Genomic DNA, 27,323 nt, shown 5'->3' on the forward strand with positions numbered 1-27,323 from the left:
ATCCCATGCCTTTAAAGCATTGGATGGGAACACCAGAAACAAAGCTGCCCTCGAAGTCAGTGCTCCAGACTAATGATTTGCTGTAGGCACATGGGATCCTTTGCATCCATGAAGCTCCCCTGGCCATAAAGTCTCTTTTTCTTTCACTTCAGCGGAGGAAACAGATCAATGTGTACATCTGTTTGCACACAGGGCACCAGACCGGGGGTGTTTGGGGGTGTTTTCCTGAGTAATACCTGGGGCAAGGCCCAGGATATACGTACACATTTGATGCATCTCTCATACGCCTTTTGGAAGCAAACCACTCACTATAATGGTTGTTATAATGGAAAAGCAATTCTGTAAGAGCATGGAGATGCAGTGACTGATCCCAATTCTTGGTGCTACCTGGTAGTAGCAGTATGTGTGTGTATATATATACACACTCAGACACACACACACACACACACAAAGAGAGAGAGAGAGAGGACTTAGCAAAAGTATGTTGCATTATACAGTATATCATACAGTTTATTCTTTAAAATGTCATTTGTTTACTGCACGGTACAGAAAGCCCATGCTAAAATGCAAGCTCTGGCCCTTATTCACAAAAATAATCTTAAAATGCACCCATCAAACATTTGTCTTAAATTAAATAACTCCGATTTAATATGCACAGCTCGTATATGGCTTTCATGGCAACTGACATGAGTTACGGCCTCTTATAATATCCCTGATAGTGTGGAATGTACCCAGGTTGAAAAGGGGATGCCAAGAAGAAGCAGAGGAACCACTGTAGCCACGCAGGGCTGCGGTAGTAGTTCCCTGGACACCACGGCAGTCTCAGTACTGTCCTCAGTGTGATGGACAAACCTGGATTGAATTGCTTCCTCCATATTGCCCACAGAACATTTGCACATGGTGTTGAGCACATTAAGATCATGTGCCCAAATAATCAGCAGACCTTTTATCGATAAAAAGATATGACGCATTTCCATGGCATACCCATGAACATGAACACATGAAACAGCCTTATACAGAGTCAATCTATTGGTCTGCCTAGTCTAGTAAGATTTACTGTGACCAGCAGCAGCTCTCCAAGGATGCTTCCAGATGAGGATTTTATTGTGCCATTCCCCTGCTTCATTCTTGGAATTTTACAGGGGGTTCCAGGCACTGTTGTCTTCCACTCATAACTCTCCCATGTTTTCCCTCCGCTGCTTCTGTCTTCCTCCTTACCGCAGAAAATCCACTAAGGAGAAAAAGATGGAATTGATGCACAGTGCCTTCTAACTGGTACCGCTAGGAGCAATCTGTCCGGAAACACTCCCAGGTCTTTAGGTAGAGACCTTGCACAGCCCTGCTGTCTAAGATCTTTATTAATGGGAGATGCCAGGGATGAAATCTGAGGTCTTCTGCATGCAAAGCGCATGCACAGCTAAAAGACTATGGCTTCTCTCTAGCGACCAACAAAAGGTAGTGTTTTAATCTTGTTGTACATTCTGACCTACTATTATTTCACTAGCTTTAAATAGATTTTTTTTTGTTCCTTTAAAAATAATGGCTGATTAAATAAAATGCCAAATTGCTGCCACATAAGGACATGATGCCAGCAATACATTCACTAAGTGTTCAAGAGGCTTTCTGCAACCCTGAATTCTGCAGTACAGCTTTTCTCAATTGCCCATCCCCACAAACACACATTTCTTTAAAAAAAAAATCTGTACATGTGGATATGAATGTCATTACGCAACCGGACTACCAAAAGAAAGGTTGCAACTGTCAGCAGTAACTTCCCCGTGTTATCCCTGCTCCACTGTGATCTGATCATCTACATGGGATTCCGTTATCCACTTAGAGCAGGCTTCCAAGAAGTCTCTGCCAGTCAGTTTTGTACATGGTGATAAGGTAGCGGCTGGATTCATCGTTTAAAATAAAAAAGGTTTGGGTTTTTTGGCTGAAAATGTATTCCAACTCAGTTAAGGATGACAGAATAGAAGAAGGAATAAAATAACTCTGAATCTTGAGTGCTGCTGTAAGTGCCTTGAGTTACCAGCTCAGGGTTTTGCGGTATTTAATGACGGCATTTGTATCCATCAATTGTGCATATAGATAGGATGATCCAAGGATGATTTGATAGAGAAGGTAACAGCCTCATGGAAAATAAAGATCTTTTAGTACTGTTCTGTTTCATCCTGCAATAAAAGGAGAGGAGGAAAATGACTGATATACGCCACCGCATGAAACTTCAGGCATTCAGCTCCAGAGTAATGAAAGTGAGCATTTAGGAGAATACCATTTAATGCACACTGCCGGAAGGAAAATGGAATACACTGTTTTCCTAGCATCAAATAGCATCTACTTGTATTTAAGACTGGATTTTTCAAAATGTGAAAGTTGCACGCAATGCTACAATGGTAAAGACAAGGAAACAGAATAGGCGGTTTCCTGTTTTCTTCAGGAATCAAACACTTGATTCAAAGCAAGGTTTCCACATGAGAGAGGTGCACTAATGAGTTATAATACAAATTAAGTCTTCCAGTGTCAAGATCCCTTTTGCATCTCCCTCTCTCTGGGCAGGTTCACACAATCACAGAGGAAAAATAAGCCACGGTGGCTTATTTTCCCTCCCTACGTGTGCTGGTCTCAAGCCACCCAATTAGCAGAATTACCCTAGCTGGGGGCAAATTGTCCTGGTGTCCCAACCTGGCGTGGGTGGGTGGCTGGGATGGTTTGCAAACCACCCCGAAAACCATGGCTTGTTCTAAGGTTTCAGACAGGGATGTCGCAAGAGTCTGCAGGGGAGCTGTGGAATTTGATGGTCTCCTCCTTGCCTGCCCTCCTGGACCCTGTTCGCGGAACCACAAGGCACTTGCGCACCTGCTTGGCAAGCACCCCACAGCTCGGTGAGTGCCCAGCAGCTGCCCATCCTCCCTAGCGAGCGCCATTGTGCGCAACAATGGCGGCTCAAGCACTTCCAGATAGGTAAAGCTGCGTACTTGGCGGCCGTGAAGGAGCCCTCTATGCAATGTTGCAAGTGTGAAAGGAGCATTTTTGTGCACAGTGGTGGCTCGCTAGGGAGGACATGTGGCCCCACAGTTTCATTGAGTGCTTGCCAGGCTGCGAGGAAACTCATGCAGGGCTGCGGACAGGGGTGGGTGGTGGCAGCGGCTTGATAAGCACCCAACGAAGCCAGGTGCAGGAGAGTCCGTCCATCCCTAATTTCAGGGCAGTTTGAAAACCATCCCAGCCAGCCACCCTTGCCGGGTTTGGATGTCATGACAAGACGTGCCCAGCACGGTTAAGTAAACCACGCGCACGATTGGTTAACAAGTCACCATGCCTTATTAACCACCCTTGTGTCGTGAGAACTGCCCCACCTCTCTTATTAGGCTCCAGGTAAAGGCCCGCCACATTTGAGTGAGAGGGATGGAAGGAAATGGAGAATCCCAATTTGTTTTCCAACACAAAATCCTGTTTCTCCTCATTCCCTCCTCACCTGCCCATCACTGAGGGCATTCATTGCCTCAAGAAGGGTTAGGCCAGGCCTGCTTTTCCAAATTCAGCCTCTGCTCCCCATTTCTCCTAAACAGGAGATGGCCTCTGGGAGGAGGAGTGGTGGTGGTGGTGGTGGTGGTGGCGGTAACCAATACTTCCCACATCATTTGGGGGCAGCAGTGGGGGCGAAAGAAGTGGAGAAATATGCACCAACTTATTTTCCCTACCAAACCCAGCTCCTGACTATTTTTGGAGGAAGGAGGCATGAAGCATTGGAAACATATTGCTTCCACAAACCTCTCCCCCACCCCCCGCCCCGCTTTCCTCTCACAGCCACCTTTTGCTGGTGGCTGAGCTACCCACTATTACAGATGATGGGCAGATTTTGTTCCTATTGCGATGTTCTCCCCAAGAGCAGCACTTGACTTTCCCCTAAAGAATATCGAAGGAAGCACTTATATTTATTTTAACTACTTGCGTGCCTCCCTTTCATTCCCGAACTCCCAGGGCAGCTCACAACAACATTAAAATAATACCAGCCAGTCATACAAATCATGTCTACTGACAGTGAAGTCGTTCTCTGAGTGCTGATTCTTATGACACCCAAAGAGGACCACCATCCACACACAAAGAGGAATCAGCATGGTCAAGGAGAATCCCAAGGAGAATCCCAAGACATACAAACAAACAAAATAACACTTGGGGGGGGGGGGACACTAAGCGGGAGGGGCCCACCCTAAACAGGGACAGAAAGGGGTTGTGGGGCCATGCATTCATATCTGCTCCCAGGTCACAAGGCTCCTTATGAGCTGAGAAAGAATTTCTGCAGTGGCTCCCTGCATGATTTAGAACATTGGAATATCAGGGCTCTAAATCATGCAGGGATCCTACATGGAGAGAAAAGGGTCCTACTGCAGAAGTTATGTCTCAATTTGTGAGGTGCTGGGAGGAGCCATGTGACCTGGGGGAGGGCTAAACGCATGGCCCCACAGCCCCTTTCTACCCACACTGCCTGTAATGCCAGTGGCATGCTGGAGGCAGGGCTTGCAGGGTTAGAGCAAAGCAGGGATGTTTTGATTAGCAGGGACAATGAAGTCGTCTGCCACCCCCCTCAAGCAGCCCCTGTTCCCTCTGAGCTTAGCTGCTATCCTCATGGCAGCTTGGACTGAAAGGAATTTTCCCAGCTATATATTGTTGTGAGCTATCCCTGTTGTAATGCAAAGTATTTGGGGGTGGCTTGGTCTTGAAGGGGGATATTCAGAGCATTTAGCTTTAGAAAAGACTTGCTCCTGGTGGAGATGAAAACTGCTGGAACTATGGATCAACACCCCTGCCTGAATTCTTGGACTCTCCCTGGGGGCGAGGCTATGGGGACTGTCATGATGAGCAACTGCATGTCAAAGTTTACCACTCCACCACTGAGTAATGCCCACATACAGACTATTATATCTATCAAGCTGTCTTTGTCTGTCTATGCACCTATGTACTGTTTCCATCCAAATGTCTGCCTAATTCTTTGAACCCCTTCCATGGAGTTGGATTAAAGCGGGGGGGGGACCCCTGTGACCCTCTAGATGTTGCCAAACTACAACTCCTATGATCCTTCACATGGAACTACAACTCCCATCATCCCTCACCATGGCCAGTCTGGCTGGTGGGTGATGGGAACTGGAGTCCAACAACATGGTGAGTTAAATGCAAATGGTTTAAGTGGTCTCCATGGCCAACATTCCTTTGCTATTCACTGGGATGTCTCTATACTGAGCAATTAATTTGCTGTATGTATCCCTCCAGTTATAGGACCTCCTTTTCCACAAGACACTCTCTACCACTTGAAATGAGCACATCATATCTTCATGATTCTTACCTTTTAATGACTCAGATAAAACCGTCATATTTTGTGGGGAAGAAAAAAAACACACCTTCCACCTAACTTCAAGCAGGTTCGAGATAACTTGTTAACACAAATGTCACTGCCACGATTGGAGAAATATCAACCATCATGGTAAGTAGGATGTTAATTCTCTAAGACTCCAACCCTGTACTCACTTTCCGGGAATAAATTCCATTGAACTCAATTGGGCTTACTCCTGAGTAGGGATGGGTGAATCCCCAACATCCGGTCGAGCGGGGGCCGGGGTCTGCCATCAGGCAATTTGGGCCGCTTGGGGCCCTGAAGATTTCTCCGGAGCCCTGCTACATCTGCCAGAGTCAGCGGAGTGGCCCTCCAGTTTTCTAAAAGACATGATAGGCTAATGGTGGCTGCCATTACCCTATTGTGGGAAAATTACAGCCATAAAGGGCGTATTTTACGCCATTTGCAGCCGTAAGGCACTGACTTTTACATAAATTGCAGCTGTTTCCGGCTGTGTTTATGTAAAAGTATGTGCTTTACAGCTGCAAATGGAGTGCAATACACCATTTACAGCTGTAATGCTCCTGCAATAAGCTAATGGCAGCTTTTAGAGCTTTCAGAAAGCTGGAGAGCTGCCCCTCTGGGACTCTTCCCAACCTGGAGGTGAGTGTGGCTGGTCCACTGCAGACTCTGGAGATCAGATTCTTTGGCGTCTGGCCTCATTGGAGTCTGTGGCGGATTTCTCCAGCCTTCCTACTCCTGAGTAGACATGTACAGGATGGTACTTCAAACAAGGCAAACATTTTCAGCTTCAGAAAGAAACAAAACAACACTTGCAGGGTGCTGATATTTGGAGATGAAGAGCTAGGGAAATGTACCTCTCATTCTCAAAGCAGAAGGAGCTATTAAGATGCAGTTCATCTAGTTGCGCAGCTCAACTGGTTTCTGCTCGTTAAGGGGTTTTTCTGAGTTCTCACCGAGATTAGGCTCTCCTGGAAAGGAAACACACACATAACTTTTACAAAATACATAAAGTCTATACATAGTTCATATTAGTTGGTTATTGTGCAACCGACACTCCCTAAGGCAGCATGGTGTAGTGGTGAGAGTGCAGGATTATGACCAGGGAGGCCCAGGTTGAAATCCTGACTCAGTCATGACACCCACTGGGTGACTTTGGGCTGGTCACCAACTCTTGCCTAACCTCCCTTCCAGTGTTGTGTGGACAAAATTAGCATGAGGTGACCCATGTATGTCACACAAGGAAGGGTGGGAGAAAAATATAACAATTATTTGAAAACGATGCAGAGCAGCTGAGGAATCCCCACCGAAAGAAATGGGCACTGCACATCCACAGCTAAGCACAATTAATTCCTGTGGATGATGCATTCTTAACTCTTCCCCATTTGCAATCCTATACATGTCTGCTGAGGAGTACATCTCATGGAGTTTAATGGGGCTTACTCCCAAGTAAAGGGGGTGGTATAAGATTGCAGCCTAAATGTGCTTAAGATTGGCTAGAGATCATGCTCGGTGCTTCCCACCAACTCAGTCTCAAGCTAATATTAATATTCTAATATTTACATAAATACAAAGGACTGGATTCCACTTACAAACAACTCCTTCCCCACAGATCACGTATATGGCTTACATCCCCTCCAGAATGCATCCTGCACTTGGCTTCATTAGTTTTAACCTAAGCTCATTATCACAGTGCATTATCAAGGGGCTTTCCACTGTTCCCTTCTCCCCCTCTGTACTAGCAAAGTACCCTCCCATACTAACAAAACGAACTCTTCTACAGAACTTCTCACACTGGGACACATCTCCACAGAACAGTGTAAAATTAGCGGCGGAACCTGTTCCTTATTTTTAGTACAAATGACTTGGCCCATGGGGTTTGGATGATATTAAACGCCACAGGTGGTGTGATAACAGGAAGAGAAGTATGCAGCCAGAAAAAGAAATCAGTCATTACTGTTTGCTCAGAAAAGGTCTCAGGAACCTTGACATTCACCCAATATCAGAAGTTCCTATTAAAATAGTATTAGGGTGCAATCCTGTACACACTTTAAGTCCTATTGAACTCATTGGCACAACTTCTGAGTAGACATGCATAGAATTGCTCTGTAAGTGCAATTTTCCCATTTCTTTAGTATGATCCACCAAATTTTTCATCACGTATTTAAAAAACCAAGGCCCTGCCCAAGTCTATTCATGGGCAACTAGTCACACGTAACAACCAGCAGCCCTGAAAGAGAATTTTATCCCAATTCATAGCAAAGGGTGCATCCAGCTACTTCAGTGGGACCCAAATGTGTCCCAAATTGCAATGCAGATGGAAATGTGCACTCAGGAGCACGTTGGGTGTGTAAGGCTATTTCCTTTGCTGGATTTGTAATTCAGCAATTACTTGTGACTTACACCTATTGAAATCAATAGGACAAGAGGCTGTAAGACGGAATGCCAAAAGGACAGCCCAGGACATGTTCTGAAACACACATGGTGTTCGCGAATGCCTGACTGCTCCATTCATTTCTTTTTTCTTTCTTTTTTAAAAAAATTTTTATACAGACTAAGAAACAGATTACAACCAAATCTAAAGTACAACATTACACAATCACAATGTGGCAACAGGAAAAAAAAAACTTGTCTAAAATACTATATAGATCTAATCCATAATATTAAAAATACAATCACAATATTTTAACCATCTGTGTCAAGTTGTGTTATTGAACACCGCCACAGGGAAACATAGATAAGTGGAGGAGAATGTTTCACTTGTTTCAACAGAAGGAGCAGTTCTGTATGTATTGGTAAAGATCAGCTTCCTCTACCGAAATGAATGAGAAGTTTTTGCAGGCAGCAAAATGTGTGTCCATCAGAGCTCTTGAACTTATAAGAAATTGCTGGATCCAGCCACATATTTATACTGGTGGCTCACTTTCACATACAGTCATGCATCTTTGTTCATGCTTGCTCAGGGCATGGGATAGGCCTTGCAGGATCTACTTAGGCTTGCAGGATCTACTTAGCTTTTTATTAAAGCCCCAAGATCCACCAGCTGAAGCCTGGAGCAAGAGATGTACACTTAGATTTAAAGAATTCTTAGCCCAGGAACTTGTTTGGACTACCAGATCTAAACAAATCTCATAGTCCTTCTACACAAGTCCTCTTCAGTTACCCCTGGTTTCTGCCATATAATTTAAACACTGGAGGGCAGCGCGTGTGTGTGATGTTGGTGCGCAATTGTCAAAGAGAAATCCATGCCGATCTACTGCAAATCACCAGAGATCTACCAGCAGATCTTGATCTACCTTCCTCTCACCCTTGGCAGAGGGGACTTTCCATTAGCTGCAAGTTGGGCAACGTATTTGCAGCAGCGGTGACTTTAAAAGGGATGGAAGAGATGTAGTGGCTTAACCCAATAGTGAATAATTCATCTGAGAAATCCTTAGTGAAATAGTATTACCATTTAGTGGGGTGTTGGGTGGTGCTTCTTGCTGTATATCCACTGTTCCTTTTGGATTCAAAGAATGCTTAGGGGGAGTCTCAGAGCTGGGTGGGTTGGAAGAAGCATTGAGAGAGTGCACTGGAAGAATGACGGATGGGCAGGACAAGTCTGTGGAAAAGGGTGTTCCATCATTGCTTCCCCGATTCTTCCCCCCTGGTGTCTTTGTTGCCCCCTCATCTAATTGTGGGTCTGGGGCATGCCTGCTTTGGTCTTTTTGTTGCTCTTTCTTCGGCCCACCAGTTTTCCACACATCTTCTACAGAGAGGGAACAAAACACACATTAGGGGTTTTTTGGTCATGCAGTGGTACTTTCCATGGACGGGGCTGGGCAGCCTGTGACTCACCCAGCCAAATGCACCCCAGTAGCCATGTATGGTAGCCTGATGAAGCTTGATAAAGCTCCTGTTCTTGCTTCCTGTCTGGGACCACAAAAACCAGAGCCCCCCCTCCCCCAAGCCCAAATACATGGCCAGTGGTCTGCATTAGGCTTGATGGGTCAACACCTTGTCGTAGGGCCAGGGCCAACCCTCCCATGAGTCATGTGTCTCAGGTGACAGATTAGGAGGGGCAGTGGATTGCACGCCCCATCCACTGCCCAGAGGGCCACTTACGGCAGTTATGACCAGGCACATTTCCCCGGCTGGCTTTATTGGTGGCAGCTGCTGCCAAAGATGGCCACCCTGCCACCCTTCTAGCTCCAATACTTCACTCTGAGAAGTCCTTCCTCAGAGCAAGGCCTTGAGGAAGTTCTCTGGAGAGCCCCAGTGGCCACTTTCCTGCCACAGGAGTGCTGGCAGGGCTCTCTGGACTGTCCACCAGGCCAAATGCCTCTCTCTGAGGGGACATTCCTCAGAGTGAGGCACTGTGGACAAGGTGGACAAGAGCTACTTTGAACCATATGTCCCACTGTTGCAGCAAAGTGAAGGCGGCACTTGCCCAAGATGCCTCGCTCTGAGGAAGGACCCCTCAGAGTGAGGTACTGATGGGAGAGATCACCCGTGCAGCCACTGCTAATGCAGTGGGAAACTGGGAGTGGGGGAAAGAGGAGGCAGGTCTTTCTGCCTCAGGCAGGGCTATTTTGTTAAGTTGGGTCACCCCATGAAATGGATCGGCAGTAGATTCAGAACAGACAAACGAAAGTACTTCTTCATGGGACACATCGTTCATTTTTGGAATCTGCTGACACAGGATGCAGTAGTGATGGCCAATAATGGAGATGACTATAAAATGGGGTTAGAAAAATCTATGGAGGACACATCTACCAATGGGCATTAGCCAAGATAGCTAAGGGCACAATCCTGCGCACGCTTAGACAAAAAGAACTCCTGCAACTCCCAGCATTTTGGGAGTTGTAGGAAGTTTTTCCTGTCTAGACATGCACAGGATTGTGCCCTAAATGGACTTTCCAGATTTAGCACTGTTCTTCTGGATACTGGTTGCTTCCGGGGGACAGGGGGAAACAGAAGGGCAGAGACCTTGGCTTCATGTTGTGCTTTTGGGCATCTCAGTAACATTTGATTGGCAACTATGGGAAGCAGGATGCTGGACTAGAAGGATCCTTGGGATTATATCTAATCTTAGTCCTACTTAGAGTAGAACCATTGAAATGAATGGGATTTCAGTTAGACCAGGTGCTGTCCAAGGTGCTGAACCTATTTTGGGGATAGGGTTCAGCACCGTGGACAGCACCTTTAGAGTTCTGGCTGGTTCTAACTAAAACCCAGAATGGATTCACTGCCCCACTGAAATCAGAGTCACCAGCCCCCACTGGGCAAAAGCAAACTTCAGATTCCCAGGTGCTATGCAGCTATGAATGGATCGAATAGTACCCTTAGGCTTCCAAGCTAGGAACGTCCACCATCTAGTGGTGTGAACAAGCAAGTGCAGCCATGGTTTCCATCAGGTGAACAGCAGATCCATCTACAATTTTGCACAAACATTAGTTCTGATTCAGTAAATCGGTGCATGCCGCACGATTGCTGCATTGGGGAGACTGACTTTTCCTCATGGACATGACCCGCAGCATATACAAAGTGAAGCTGTCCAAGCTTACATAATAAATGTAGATGAAAGCAGATGTTCAATCATTACAAGATAGGTCCCCCTTTCCCAATCTAGTGTCTTCCAGATAAGCTGGACTACAACTCCCATCATCCCCTGATAGTTGTCCTCCGCTCCAACACATCTGGAGGGCTCTGCATTGGGAAAGGCTGATATAGGTCAACTAAACAATGAGGTGAAAATATATACAAGTACTCCTGCAAAGGGAGAACATACCTTTTTCTGCCAAATCTTTCCACCTGTCTTTGTTTTCTTGGATGATCTGAAACAAGGTGTCCTTAAAGCTTTTTAAGTCCACAGTTGCTAAAGTGTTTTCTGAGCATGTCCCGCCAACACACGCAGAGTTTTTAATACTTATCCTTTTGTGCACATCGGCACCCACTCCTCCACTGCTATTCTCACTAGAAAGAGAAGGAGGAAAAATAAGTCAGCTGAAAATAGAGTAGGATGTCTCCAGTGCATGGAATATAGTCACAGCTATATGCACAGTAAAATTAAAATAACATGACTTTTTTTAGTGAAATAAATTGTATACCGTAACCAGTAACTGATGGAGGCATATCCCATATGTGGAAGAGTGTGGGAAGGATGGAGAAGACAGAGCCCTTAAATTTTTTATGCTGACAGTACAATCCTATGCATATCTACTTAGACATAAGCCTTGTGGAGTTCAATGTGGCTTACTCCCAGGAAAATGCGCAAATGATTGCAGCCTAAATCAACTGAAGAACACTAACTTTGCCATCCTTCCACACTTACCTGGGAGTATGACTTACTTCTGAGTAAACCTGGGATTGCACTGTTCGGCTGCAATCTTATACCAACTTACCTGGGAGTCAGTCCCATTGAACTCAATGGGACTTACTTCCGAGTAGAGATACAGGATCACACTGTAACCAGACTAGGAGAATTAAAGCTCCTGCTGGCTCTTGTAGTCCTCTGTCTCTTGTCAAAGAGCAGTACGGGGTTATTTATTGATTATATACTATAAATCATATGATATCAAATCCTTCAGCTTTGAATTTAGATACTGTGACTAGATGATGAGAAACAAATATATACAGAATATGAATCAAATATATACAGGATTTTGCTAACACAGCAAGCTTAATATACATGCTAAAAACTATTTCTAAAAACTAAAATTATGTATGCATTCCATTCCCTCCACCACTGCCCGCAGAATTTTCTAAAAAAAAATCAGCTTCAGTTTCTCTGAATTTAATCATTTGTTTCATTCATTTATTTATGGCATTTTAGGGATGGATGGAACACCTAACTTCTGTTCCGTTCTGTTTCCGCTGGGGGGGGAGGCACTCCGTCCCTCCCCCCAGAATCCTCGACGGGGGGGAGGCGCTCCGTCCCTCCCCCCTGGAATCCTGCCCGGCCGGCTCCGCTCCGCGGCCAAGCCGCAGAGCCGCCGGCCGGCTCCAGCCGCCCGCAGCCAGACATCCGGCCGCTGGGCAACCTGCAGGGATGCAAATGGCGGCTGCCATAGCCGCCGCCATTTGCGTCCCTGTAGTTAGCCGTGATAGGCTACGTAAGTATTTACATAGCCTATCACGTCTGGGTAGGTTAAAAAAAAAGCGTACGCAAATGGTGGCGGCTATACCCGCCGCCGTTTGCGTTCCTTATTTTTCGCTGTCTTAGTCTACGTAAATATTTACGTAGACTATTACGGCGAAAAGAAAGGGGAACGCAAATAGCGCCCACTACGCTATTTGCGTTCCCCTTTCTTTTTGCCATAATAGTCTACGTAAATATTTACATAGACTAAGACGGCGAAAAATAAGGAACGAAAATGGCGGCAGCCCTAGCCGCCGCCATTTGCGTACGCTTTCCTTTTAACCTACCCAGATGTGATAGGCTACGTAAGTCTTTACGTAGCCTATCACGTCAATGTAAAAAAACCAGACCAGACTGCAAATGGCGGCAGCGGCAGCCAGTCGGAAGACCAGCCGCCGCCGCCGAAGCCGCTGCTGGAGCCACCGCCGTCCGGAACATCCGCTCCAGGTAAGCTTTGTCCCGGGGGATCCGCGGGGGCGCAGGGGGGGGGGGTGGCAGGCCATTCTGCCATGTTTTCAGGGGGCCGAATGCCAGTGCATTCGGCCTCACTGAAATCCATGGCGGAATTCTCCGCCATCCCTATGGCATTTGTATACCACCCGATAACAGAAAGTTCTCTGGGCAGCTTACAGTAAACAAACATACCCCCCTCATTTTTTACCCCCCAAATGCAACTTTTTCTGTTTTTTGCCTTCCCTTCCATATACACAGTTGTTTCTGTCCTGAATAGATCAAGCCAACCCATATAGTGTAGTTGTAAATATTGCCACAAGGTGGCGAAGTTATATTAGGGTAATTTCAGTTTTAATTAAAATAGAAGAGGGGGAAAAATCCTCAAACCTTGGCACTGTCTCAAAGGTAGGACTTCCAGATTTTGAAGCTTCCTCTATAAGAGGAAAAACTATTTTCTCCATGGAGTCAGTAAGAAGAGCAAATGTTGGTTTTACTATGAAATCAATGAAACCTGTAGAGCAATGAGGGGAAAGAAAACAAAAACATTTATTAGAGTCTTCACCTTGTTCACCCAGGCACTAAGAAATATCTGTCCCAGGCTGTTCTAACATTCTTGAAGGTAAATGGATATAGGCCTGATCAGTGCATGGATAGAAGACCACTGGGAGACTCATGGGATGAGCAGGAAATCATCACTATTTCTGAATGAACAGATTTCCGTCTGAACATCAGGAAAAACTTCCTAACTGTTAGAGCAATACGACAATGGAACCAATCACCTAGGGAAGTGGTGAGCTCTCCCATGCTGGAGGCATTCAAGACGAGGCTGGACAGCCACCTGTCAGGGATGCTCCGACTTGGATTCCTGCATTGAGCAGGGGGTTGGACTTGATGGCCTTGTAGGCCCCTTCCAACCCTACTATTCTATGATTCTATGATGTTCAAAACTCTTCATTCATTTATTTGGTTATTTAAAGTATTTTTATGCCACTCCTCAGCCAGAAAAGTCTGTCAGAGTGGCTTACAATCAATCCACAAACGCAGTCCCTGTGCAGCTGTGACAGGGTGGGGGGTCAAAGCAGTGCCATATAGATGCGGCCAAGGAAAATGGAATGGGGAGGGAAAAGGAAGTGATAACTTCACATTTGTCATTTTGGTGTAATCCTTGCAACAACCCTGTAAGGCAGTGTCACTTGTTTGTCCTTATTACAGGGGATGGGGGAGGTTGAGAGACTGTCTCGTCTAAGATCATCTAGTTCATAATAGAGGTGAGATTCAGGCTGCAATCCTATAATATTACCTGGGAGTAAGCATCATTGAACTCAATGGAACCTGCATCTGAACAGACATGGATAGGTTTGCCCTATCAAACCAGGGATGATTCATATGTCAGGGCCAAATTTGACACGATGTTAAATGACTGGTTTGGTGCATGTATCTTTTTAAAATAGCATAGGTGTGTGTGTGTGGGGGGGGTGTTGCTGATCAAAACTTGGGCCATGGGGCACCAGGAGGGAGTTCGGCTTTCCCCAGACCATGGTCCTGATACTGATCTGACCCTCTCAGCAGCTTTTTATAGTCAAAAAAGGGACCCACAAAGCCAAACTGTGCATTTAAAGTCTTGTGTAAGTTAATCCCTCAGCAGCTTAGCAACTGTGCTCACCAGCTCTCTATAGAGATAAATGTTCAGAACAACTACTTAGACAACTCAGTATTCACCCTGAGGTGACTTTTTTGCTGTTGCCTTCCAGCTGTTGATCAGGACAGATATGCATTGAAATATGTTGCATACCTATCACATCCTGAATCTAATGCACTATCGATGCAAGATATATATTATATTCAGGGATGTTGGAGAAATCAACATTGGATTCAAATGAGATCAGATTTCTGTGAATCCAACCTGCAGATTCTTCAGTGGATCGGCTTTTTCCAAGCCACAAGGATTTCGCAGACTTGTTTGTTAACTTTTTGAGAGGATTTGTGCAAAGGACCAAATTCTCATTAAAAAAAATCCAGTTCTGTCAATGAACTGATCGTGGAACAAAAGATGCTTGACAACCCGTAAAACACAGGTGGAATGGATTTCACAAGATCCGTATATCCCTAATTCTATTACTGTTAATTTCCATCTGCACCCACAAGGTGAAGTCAGGGTCTGGGATACAAAGAAGTTGACCTTTAATATTTATAGTGTTTCATTGTTTCATCAAATCATTATTCTTTAGCTCTCTCTTTTAAGATGCACTGAGTAACTGGAATAAAGAGGAAAGCCACTGGATTAACTGGTAGGCAACAAGGATCAATACTTATTTTATCTAATTGTCACATTCATCTCTCAACGTGTCCCCAAGAAACAGAGACTGCTTAGTATGGAAAGTAATCCTGTGCGTGCGCGCGCGCGCACACACACACACACCCCGCACCCAATTTCCATGGCACTTAAACCTAGGTAAGTGTTTCTATACAGCAGGGGATGAGCAAGTTGTGGCCCTCCAGATATTGATGGCCTGCAAGTCCCATCAGCCCTAGCCAGCATAGCCACAGGTGAGGAATGATGGGAGTTATAATCCAACATTTGGAAGGCCGCAAGTTGACCACCCTTGATATGGAGGATTGCAGCCTCAGGCCTACTTGTGAAGTAGGTTTGCCTGGAAGATAATCACTTGCCCGAAGTCACAAAGTTAACTTTGCAACTGAGGGGAGATTTGAGCCTGGCATTCAAGGGACAGTCCGTAATCTAGCCAGTCGTTGCATGGAAACAAGCTTCTGTGCTGCATTGGATACTCCCTTGTGGGCACAAGATGGTATTCAGTGCCATTCCCCTTTTCAGCAGCAGAAGTCCTTGCAGGCAGCAACATGCATGCAGCATGTGACCGCCTGCAGGGAACTGTGGTTTAAGTTCTTCCTTATGTGACTGGCTTGATACTCCACATTACTGTTTATTATTCTGTCTGCGCAAGTGTTATTTCACAACGCGTGAGCAGTGTTCTGTCAAATCAGTGAATGGAACATGCACTATCCCTGGGAGACAGAATTCAACCCACAGCTCTGAGATGTCAGTACTGAACAATGTCTTCCTCTGTTCCCCCCTCCACCACCCCTTTCAAAATGCTTGTCAAGGCAAGAAATTACGCAGAGAACAAAGCGCTATCCCCCACTGAGAACTGAACAGGCAAAAATTCGATACCACATTGAACAGCAACAGATTTCACATCTTCTCAACATGTTAAATAAATGCATTGGGCATTAAGGAGAGCGGTGGCCCATTACCTTATTGTGAATGAATGGGGTATTCTCAGGATGGGAAATTCCACCAGCCCTTTGAGATGAGATGTGGTGGCACTGAATCTGGGAACTTGCATCACCCATTAACTATAGCTGAGAAAAAATATTGGCTGGCATAAAGTCCTTCTACAGCAGCCTTCCCTGGCTTGCCCCCTCCAGATGTTTAGTACTACAGATGTTTAGTACCCTGCCAGCATGGCCAATGGTCAGGGATAATGGAAGTTGAAGTCCAACACATCTGGAGGGTGCCAGGTTGGGAAGCCTGTTCTAGAGGAGTAGACACCTAAGCATGTGAATGCTTCTCTTATCACCAATTCATCCCTACCAGCTCGTCATGTACCTGCGATTAACAGCCAGTTCCAACAAGACTGTAGCTGACTCACTTGTGCAAATAACTGCTCATGCAGGCCAGCTACTAGCACAAGCCAGATAAATGATCTAAGATGAGATCACATGGGAAAATCACACTCTGAAGCCTCCTCTTCACCCATACATGTGCATTGTAACCAGGGCTGGAGGTGTGCTGGAATTCCTCCAGCCCCAGGGCCCCATAACAGCTGACTGGTGCTGGGAAATAGTTAATGTGACATATCTACATTCATGATAGATCAGGAGTGGGCAACCTGAGGACCTTCAGACGTTTTGGCTCACAACTTCCATCAGCACTAACCAGCATAGCTAAGAGTGAGGGTTCATGGGAGTTGTAGGCCAAAGCCTATGGAGGGCCACAGGTTGCCCATCCCTGCGATAGATGATAGCTTCTTTATCAGCCTTAGAGGCGTCGCTGAGGCCCTGGCCCCGAACCTATTTCCCAGGGCCTTGGATCTCCATGCATCTCCCCAGGGTCCTGAGTGTCCATGGAAGATTTATTTCTCAGCTTAGCTGCCATGCAGGGGAGAAATTTTAAGGGGAATTGCAGCTGGGGAGGGAAGGGTTAACTCTCCCCTTCCCACCTGCTCCAACACACATCCCCTCCAAATCTCCTCCTGCATAACAATTAAGCTTAAAAAACCCTTTTCCATTGGTTTGCGTCAGAGTGCAAATTATTTGAAGCATTTATTTTATTTGAGATGATTTGGATGAGAAACAAATTGGCTGGCTTTGCCTCCTGTGAAATTTAAAGAAATCCTGGTAATTATTCCTAAATTTGCATATGTAGATATCATATTATCTATATGCATATATAGATATCAATTAGCATCCTATGGGCCTGGGCCCCAAATCTTGTATAAGCGCATAGCAATACTGATCAGCCTACTGACCCACAGTGATTTACGACAACATTTATTTCCTGTCTTTTTTTCATGGGACATAAGGGTGGCATACATCCCCTCCCTATGTGGTCTCCCATCCAAACACAGACCAGCCCCTGACCTGCTTCGCTTCCACTAAGTTGGTGTATCCTGGCCCTTCAGTTCAAAATCCTGGGACTTAGAATCATAGGGCTGGAAGGGGCCTACAAGACCATCGAGTCCAACCCCCTGCTCAGTGCAGGAAGCCTGATCCCCAGGCAGTCTCCCATCCAAGTACTAACCAGGGCTGGCCCTGCTTAGCTTCCGAGATCAGACAAGATCAGGCACATCCAGCCCTTTGCTTGTGTTATGCTGCCTTCTCCTACCTCACTCCACTTATTTTTCTCTTTATATTCCTACTCCTGTATTTGGCACAAACCCCTACCTCTCCTCACAGTCCCAGGCCTTTAAGGGGAAAGACCCCAATTCTTCCAGATGTTATGACAGTCCTCCTCCGTTGGCAAGAGTGTGGATGGTCCCCCAGCTACTGGAACCTGAAGCAATGACCTATCAGCCTTAAAAAGTTGGCCATCCCTGTTTTATAATGATCACAGCACTGCTTCTTTCCATTATGAGAATAATAATAATAATAATAATAATAATAATAATAATAATAATAGCCAAGCATTACCTATTTGGGACTGCGCCACCATGGTAGATTTGCGGTCACAGAGAGGAGAAAATGGTAACCCTAGTTCTGCCTCTTTGTCTCCCTGAGGCAGGGCGAAAAGACACACAGTGAAAACTGTAAGCCCGCATATACAAATGACAGCAAACATGAGAAATCATGGGCTGCACCTGAATACACTCCCAGCCATTTGAGTACATCAAGCCGCAGGCAAAACAGTTCTAGAGGAAGGACGAAAGAAACCTTCAACCCACACCTATTTCAGCACTGTATTCCTTCCTTGTTGTTCGCAGTGGAGCTCCTTGAGCAGCATCTCCCGCAGCTGGGAAGGGGAACCCCATGAGTGCGTGAGCTTCTCTGCCATGTACAATACATGGGCTTGAATTCTGTCAGCATTAAGTTATTTCCACACGTTGGGATGCAAAACATGACTATAGCCCCAGTGCTGAGAAACTCATTCACATGGGGCTGCTGGGAGGGAGCAGGGAAACCTGCATCCAGTACCAAGGTACATGCTTGGAAACAGAGTCGTGGAGGATATATCCATAGATACCAGCCATGATAGCTAGCCATGTCCAAAGGTAGTATACCTCTGACTACCAGATGCTGGGGGCAAGAAACAGGAAAATGCTCTCATGTTTGTGACTGCCCTGAGGCATCTTGTTAGACTCTGCTGCAAACCAAATGCTGGAATAAGTGGATCATCAGTCCAATCCATCAGCAGTGGCGTAGCGGAGCCAGGATTCACAGGGATGCAGCGCCAGGACTTCTTTATTAGCAAGGATGCTGATGTCATCTGCCACGCCCTACCCACTGCGGCTTCCTGTTCCCTCTGAGCTTAGCTGCAATTCCTACAGTACCTAGGGGGAAAACAATTTTCCCAGCCACAGTTTATTGACTCCTGTCCTAATACAAATTATATTGGGGTGGCTTGGTCTTGAATGGACAATTAAGACCCATTCGCTTTACAAAAAACTTGCTCTGGGTAGAGATAAAACTGGTAGAATTGGTTTGTTGATATGGGTCAACACAGCTGCCTGTGTTTTGGAACTCTCTTTGGGGGTGTGGCTACAGGTACCGCCATGATGAACACCCACACTTCAAAATTGACCAGTACACCACTGTCCATTGGTGCAATTCTTTGTTCTTGCACTATTTACACTGCCTAACAAGTGTTTCCAGCGTTTTTGGCTTGTGACAGTGCTGCTCACCTGATAGGTGGGGTCAGAGGGGGGAGGAGTTGGCCAGACTCCATGCACCTCCTCTCCAAGAAGTAACCAAGCTGATTACTTCTTTGGCAGAGCAAATAAAGAAAACATTTTATTCTATTTATTAAGCTAAACCCTATAGATCTTCCTCTGGACTTCGCTCCACTCAGGAAAATGCTTAAGGACACAATCCTATGCATGTTTAGACAGAAGTCCTATAACTCCCAGCATTCCCCAGCCAGCATGTTGGGAACTGTAGGAGTTTTTTCTTTCTAAATATGCATAGGATTGCGCCCAAAGTCTGTGTGTGTGTGTGTGTGTGTGTGTGTGTGTGTGTGTGAGAGAGAGAGAGAGAGAGAGAGAGAGAGAGTCTTTTTAAGTCTAAGCCAAATGTGTCCTGCTTTTAGGGAAAGTGAACTCATGTAAAATCAATGATCTTCTAAGCAATAAAAGACCTTCCTTCCTTCCTTCCTTCCTTCCTTCCTTCCTTCCTTCCTTCCTTCGCAATTTAAGGGGACACTAGGGATTGGGGAGAAATTCATTCAGTTCACATGTTTATGTGAACTTACCAAATTCACACTACCTATACTGGAATGCAGTTAAATGTCGACATTTGCATTTTTCTGGAGTTTGTGATCAAAGTTTGCACATTAAAAAATGCATACAAAAATGTATATAGTACAGAAAAGTACCCCCCCAAATGCCTATATTACAGACAACTGAGCATAAGAATGTTTTATCTTAGGGGAAATCACCTGCAAAAAATGGATATAATTTGAAAAATGCATATAAAATGAGTACATTTCGAGAAATACAGGCAAAAATACATACACATGAAAATGCTGCTTTTAGAAAATGAAGGTATGATTAAGAGTGTCCCCTAGTGATGGACAAATCTCTCAAGTTCAAATTGACATTAAGTTCATTCCATCCCATTTCTGTATCAGTTTGTGGACTCGTTAAAAACAAACACGAATTCTCTATGGCCCTGTGCAGACATTAATAGTGGCATCTGGCAGAAAATCGTGATTGACCCACAAATTGCAAGGATGCGCCCTGTGCCTGAGCTGTACGTGAGCGGCTTTCTGTTTCTATTAACAACCCTCAAATGCTGGTGCCTGTTTTATTCTCTTCTTGTTCTTCTATTGTTTTAATTGTTTTTCTTGCTGTTGGTTATTGCATCATGACGGTATCATTTGTAAGTCACCTTTGGCATTTTTTTTAAATTGAAAGATGGGATTTAAAACAAATGTTATAAATAAGCGACAATCAGGTGGCCGTACAAAATGCCTGAATGTGCTAGGCACAGCTTTTGAGATCTTTATGCTGGAATTGAGGAAAGGGATTGGTACCTGTCGAAAAAATTCTTCCATCAGTGCCTTCGTCCACCGGTAGTGCAGTTCCCAGGACTTTGATGGATGGCTTATGTCGGCCGCATGTAGAATCAGGGACATGGCTCTGGCTTTGTCTATCCTGCCCAATCAAAGATATTCTCTCATTATCTTACAGCAACAGCAAGACATTTTCAAGAACAGAAGCTCTGCTGTAACCCTCTGGGGTGCTGCAGATGGCCACGCTCCCTTCCCCAGGTCCCACCGTCTTTTCCCTGAACACCGATCCTTCTGGTGAAATCCAGTGGAGGCTGGTGGCTCTGATTTCCATGGGGCTGTGAATCTGCTCTGGGTTTCAGCCAGAACCAGTCACAGCTCTAATTGAGCTATCCAAGGTGCTGAACCCAGTCCTCCAAATGGGTTCAGCACCTTGGATGGCTCCTTTAGGGTTCTGGAGGGTTCTGACAGAAACCCAGAGAGGATTCACAGCCCCACTGAAATCAGACCCACCAGCCACCATTGGTGCCATCTTAGCTTTTGTGCAGTTTTACCCCCATTCTCAAAGGTTAAAATACCTTTCTTAAGGCCTAGTTAATCACAAGAAGAGCTTTAAGCTAAATAAGCTGGGTTTTGTTTGGTATTTGGGCCTGCCTCTATTGCCCCCGGCCACACCTACCGCTGGAAGGCAGCCCCCGAGAGCGTCTCTGAAATGGAATACAGCCCTTGGGGCTGAAAGAGGTTCAACACCCCTGCTACACAACATGTGGCATCATAGAGCCAAGAATGGGAGGCAGGAAACTGCTTACCCCTCGGTCTGCTGAAGAGTGTGCCTCATGGTTTTGATTTGCTGGAAGTGACCCGACATATCAGTAGATAAGACCATCTCAATGACTAAGCTGCGTAGCTCCCTGCAGGTAATCAAAGTCACTAATTTACAATTGTATTTTATTCTGTAATGAGATGTTTTGGTGACAAAGGACTGATTAATTTATCTCTTGGCACAAAAGCAAATCTACAAAAAATAATAAAAATAAAAAGTGTTTCCAATGATTATTAACTGGAAACCTCCCAGCCCTCAGGAGCGCTGATGGCAGATGTATACTTAGAAAATGCAACTCTACTATTATTCAGTCCTGCTGTTTCAGTCCTGCTGTTTTGTTATTCTTCATTTCAAACCGTGAACTCTAATTACGTGCCCTTCAGACACTTTGGATGGGATGCTTTGCCTTACTTCCCCACCATGGCAGTCAGCAGAACAATGTGAGGATACGACTCTGCCATACGCTCCCCTCCAAATGATACCCTTCAACAGGAGTGGCAACTTGTAGCTCTCCAGATGTTTTGGCCTACAATTCCCATCAGCCCTAGCCAGCATAACCAATGGAGAGGCATGTTGAGAATTGCAGGCTCTGAACTTCTAGAGGGCCACAAGTTGCCAATCCCTGCCCTTAAACAAATGTCTTCAAGGTTTAGAAAGGTCTCCTTAAGGAGATGTGGGCAGTGGCTAGGGAGGCCACTGCTTGGCTGCCTCTGTGGATGGTGGCAACCCAGATGTTGACCGGCTATTTCAATGTGATTGTGGTAGGATGGTCTTTGAACAGCATCTCCACCTGGCAACATGATGCTCTACCACATCCTGGAAAAAAAGCATATTTCAGGACATTGTGACTTCAGCCGTTACCTTGTGGGGATGCTTTCAGAAGACCATTTTCCCCATACATTTTCAAGAGACTATGAAAAATGAGACTATGTGTCAATCAACTCTAGCTATGTGAATGAGCTCTGCTAGAAGGGCCTACAGGCAGAAAATGCATCTCTCTCCTCCCCTCATGCAAAAACCACCAGGGCAGAGCAAAAAGTTGTGTTCCCTGTCACAAAGGACAGGGAAAAAAAAAAAAACAAAGAACAACACTGAGGAATCTGATGTTCCTACCTACAGGGCAATTGATGTCAGTTGGCCTGGGCAAGGGGGCGGGTGGGGAGGGAGTCCAATTGGAGCAGGCCCTGACATTCCTTTTGCCTGCTCCTGTCCTCCTCGCTTCTTCTTCTGAGTGAGCATGGCAAAGGAGCCACCTTTTTGCTACGCTTTCTTGATGCATAGAAGCTTTATCAACCTATATGGAGAGCTCCCACCTTAAGGCTAGCAGTATCCCTTTTTAGCCTGGGATATACAATTTTGTGACTTGCTGAGGTTGAAACCACTTTCTTGAATTTGGTGGGCACACAGCCTCCTCCTTCTAATAACAGTAACATTTAGGAATTATAAAGAACCTCGCTGCTGAAAATTTGATGTAACTCTGGCCCAAGGACAAACATAAAATCTAAAGGTAAAATGACTAGTTGGTTTTGAGTGATGATTTCAAGTTACTGTTAACCCTGGTGGGTTTATGGTGGGTTTACCAAATGGGTCCTTGGGCCTGTTATTTCTGCCTCAGTGACAATGTGTAGCCAGGGTAACATATGGTATGGAAAATTCTCGCCTTGTCTGACCTAACTGGAGGCTGGAAATTAACAAGTTCCTTCCGCACATTTGTATGGAATAATGTCCCTCAGCCCCAGCAACACAGTTACTGTAGCTGTGGGCAAAAATATTGCCTGTAAACAGATAGCTTTGACTGTTTCTACAAAAACAATAACATAAAATAAAATACGGAAGTGGAACCACGGATTCCGGTTTTATTAGGTGGGAAATAGTTCATACGCTGTGTGCAGAGGGATCAATACCTTTTCCTCCCTGACACCTCATTCTCCCTGAGCCTGAAGTATGGTGGGACAGGAAGTGGACCGACACCCATCTTGCCTCCTCCTATTTGCCTCCCTATGCTTGGCTTTCAGCCATCTAGTCAAGTCAAAAGCTAGGGTGGCCACTTACAAAATGGCCCCAAAAGTGAACATGCATCATCCAAAAAGGGGATGATGCGGCTTCACATAAAATTTGCATATGCTAATTTATATTATAGATGGAAATGTAGAAAGAATTATTATAATTCAAATAGAGATACAATAGAACTACAGTACATAGTGTGGAAGGCTGTGGCCAGATGGCCTGTGTTCCAGCCCATCCAGTCTGCAGTTCAGGTGTCACTATTAAAAGGCAACAGTTCTTACAGTTCTTTATCTTTGAACTAGAATTGGACAGGACAACCTTTCAAGCAGATGACACCTTCAAATAGAGGGCAGTCCTCTGGCAGCCCTTCAAATGAGAACTCCCCTCGGTAAAAGAGGACACATGGCCACCCTAGGATACTCCTCGGCTAGCTGCCTTCTGTCTTTAAATAGAGCATTGGCAAGCCATGTGCTTTGTGGGGCCACCAGGCCTCTTGAAAGATATCTGGGTCTTCCAGGGAGTGATGTCATGGCCCCATGGCCTTGGTAACCAGGCCACGATGCTCTCCTTCCTCAGTACCTGCCACAGGCTCAGACACTAAGGTAGACTTGAGTGGCACAGGGATCTGCTTCTCCCCTTTGCCACTTTGTGGGGTTAGTGGTGTCCTAGATCACATTTGTGAGCTGGGAAATGGTGGAGATTGTGGTCTGATCACCTCGCCAGACCACACTGGGACATCCCAGACAGGCTGGCTTTCCACAGTGGCAAATTTCACCTGAACTATACTCCAGATAATCCTGGAAAAGGTAGGACTGGTTCTCATATCACCAAAGTAATGCTTCTAATGCTTCTATTGAGGGGCAACACTGGCATGGGAAAAAAATCCACATGATGCAGGTCACCCACACTGGAGGAAGTTTCCACACATTTTATTTATTTAAAATATTTCTAGGTTGATTTTCAGGGAAGGAGCTCTCTGAGGGCAGCTTACAACAATAAAATCCCATCTACTGATTCGTTGATATAACAGCAAACATTCATAAAAACAACCAACTCCAGCAACAAAACATCGACACTAACATCGACAACACAATTGCAGCTACAAACCAGAACAGTCCAACGTAAGGAGGGGAAGGCCAGAGAAAAGAAGTAAGTCTGCAAGCCTTCCCTAAAAGCTTGCAATGATGAGGCCCAACAGAAGCCCCCAATGGCAACCTATTCTAGTATGCTGGTGACATGGTAGCCAGCCAATGGGGTGTGGTTTTGTGGTTCTCGGGATACCATGAACTGGGCCTATGATTAGTGTTATTCTTAACAAGTGTACTAGTCTTACCTCCATTCATCTTTGGTTAGGTTCACCAGGATATTCATTTCTTCTTCTTGCATAATCTTATAAGCAGCACTTACATGATGATTTTCAAGAACAGAGCGATCGTTGTACAAAATTGCAACCTCTGATCTAAATGTAGAGGATGGAATAATAAGCTAAAGTTCAAAGCATCACTATTGCTTAATTTATCTGTTATGTTAGGAAGGGGAGCTATATCTGATTGAGGCCAAATGGAAGAGAAGAACACCTTAGTATTCTGTAGTGTGATCACTTTTCCAGCTGCTGCTGTAAAACATTTAGGGGCAGTGGTGACTACATGAATTGGGGCAAACCTTCCCATGAGCATCATGAAGCAGGTGCTTCAGGCAGCAAAGTGAGCACCACTTCTCTGCCTCCCATTTCCATTCATGTATGTCAATGCTCTTAGCCCAAAGAAGGTGCACCCCTCATTTGGACATGAGATTACATAATCTCTGCGGGGGTGTTACAATATCACAGACACAAAATACTTATAATCAGATACTTTGAAGGGTGAAAGTATGGTCCAAACATGCAGCAGAATGAGGTGGTAGAGGTGAGAGATACCATTTTGATTGCTCTCCCATGTATAACATTTCCTGCAAATAAAACAAACCAGCACATCAAGATGACAGACTGTATCCCAGGTGACTCCCTGCTGTGATATATATCTAGACAGATATATAGTATATCTACAATGTAGATTCCAAAGAGCCAGTGTGGTGTAGTGGCTAGAGTGTTGGACTGGGAGCCAGAAGATCTGGGTTCTAGTCCCCACTTGGCCATGGAAGCTCACTGGGTGACTCTGGGCCCATCACAGACTCTCGGCCCAACCTACCTCACAGGGTTATTGCTGTGAGGATAAAATGGAGAGGAGGAGGATAATGTAAGCCACCTTGGGTTCCTTGCAAGAGGAAAAAAGGCAGGATATAAAAGAAAGAAAGAAAGAAAGAAAGAAAGAAAGAAAGAAAGAAAGAATTGCAAAGCATTGGGGCAGAGGCAGGGAAGCATTCAAACATGTCATTCCCTACCAGCAATACAAAGGACAACCCATTCTGCCACCTCTGGATGCTTCCACTTCATTACCATCATATTCTGCTGTATGTGTAAATCCGGTCCAAGATTCCATTATGAAAGAAGGGTGAGAAATGCCTCTACAACTACAGCCTACTCAATTTTATTTTTGTTATCCAAGTCTGAATGGGAAAAGGCGAAAAAATAAAATAAAAAATCCTCCACTTTAATGGCACTCTAAGCCACACTCCTTAAGATGAAAATAGAAAAGTGGTTTAAATTTGGAATTACTGGATTGGGTGGTAAAAAGTTATTTTTAGCTATAGCTTGCAAGCATTGGTTCAACATGGTCACCATAGGAGCAGATACAACATTGGATAAATAACACTTAAATAAATGAGCACCTAAAGCTTAACCTCTGAGTATCCTGCGTGGTAAGAGAGTAGCCCTAAACAGAACCCAGGACAAGCAGCATGATATGTGAGGAAAATAGAGTCCTCTTGGCGAGAACGGTGGGGGGTTCAGATTACAGCAACAGAAAAAAGATCCTCATCATTTCTTCATTAAATACTGCAAAATTTGCAGTATTTGCAGCATTTGCAGACATGATCACGGGATCATGTCCCGTGATGAAGCCAGTGGGCCTTCACCGCAGCTGCACAAAAGCATCTTTGCTAGTGAGAACCAGACTGATTTCCTGTTGTCCATATGAATTTTATATTATAAATCAGGGGAAAGGAAACTGTGAGCTTCCAGATGGTGTTACTCCACCCCTCAGAAGATGCCAATATTTACAAATCACAGCTCTAATTTGTGTTGTATAACCATCATAAGTTAGGGGCACTATAAAACTTTCCTGATTTACAGTCAGGGCCAGAAATATTGGAACAAGGATAACTGTTCTGGCAGTTGGCCTCTGTACACCACCACATTGAAGTTGAAAGAAAACACACCCAGATGGGAGTGAAATCAGGACTTTCAGCTGTAATTCAAGGGGGTTGACAAAAGTGGGGCACTCACCATTCAGGAAGGACAGCCAGTGGCATACACACACACCCATCATTGGTGGCTCATAAGCAATGGAACGAATGGCTAACAAGCAGCTGCATGGCCAGGTGTGGCCTGTTTCCTGGGTATCCCATGACCAATCAAGCAGAGAAAAGGCCTGGAGGTGGTTCTGAGTGTTACATTTGCATTTGGTAGCTGTTTTTCATTTATTGATTTTATTTATTGGATTTATACCCCGCCTTTTTTCCTCTTGCAAGGAACCCAAGGCAGCTTACATTATCCTCCTCCTCTCCATTTTATCCTCACAACAACAACCCTGTGAGGTGGGTTGGGCTGAGAGTCTATGACTGGCCCAAAGTCACCCAGTGAGCTTCCATGGCCAAGTGGGGACTAGAACCCGGATCTCCCAGCTCCTAGTCCAATACCCTTGCTACTACACCACACTGGCTCTCA

The 27,323-nt window shown here is 45.2% G+C and overlaps 1 protein-coding gene across 2 annotated transcripts in view; it reads right to left on the reverse strand.

Moving 5' to 3' along the window:
- Positions 1-481: 481 nt before the first annotated feature.
- The window catches only part of PDE1A (phosphodiesterase 1A), a 214,976-nt gene continuing 188,134 nt past the window's right edge, over positions 482-27,323 (reverse strand). The window contains exons 8-16 of one of the 2 annotated variants that reach the window (XM_084829855.1): positions 24,834-24,959; positions 21,480-21,581; positions 20,695-20,815; positions 18,138-18,219; positions 13,314-13,437; positions 11,124-11,308; positions 8,805-9,101; positions 6,211-6,324; positions 482-2,174 (exon numbers count right to left, since the gene is read on the reverse strand). In XM_084829855.1, coding sequence (XP_084685981.1) covers positions 6,254-6,324; positions 8,805-9,101; positions 11,124-11,308; positions 13,314-13,437; positions 18,138-18,219; positions 20,695-20,815; positions 21,480-21,581; positions 24,834-24,959 — 1,108 coding nt within the window. In that variant the 3' untranslated portion in view covers positions 482-2,174; positions 6,211-6,253. The remainder of the gene's footprint in view (positions 2,175-6,210; positions 6,325-8,804; positions 9,102-11,123; positions 11,309-13,313; positions 13,438-18,137; positions 18,220-20,694; positions 20,816-21,479; positions 21,582-24,833; positions 24,960-27,323) is intronic. The other variant, XM_084829848.1, reaches the window with a different exon arrangement.

The sequence above is a fragment of the Heloderma suspectum genome, chromosome 1 (assembly GCF_057233095.1).
Source record: "Heloderma suspectum isolate Gila_16-S chromosome 1, 16-S_ref, whole genome shotgun sequence".
In the NCBI taxonomy this organism is placed as follows: Eukaryota; Metazoa; Chordata; class Lepidosauria; order Squamata; family Helodermatidae; genus Heloderma; species Heloderma suspectum.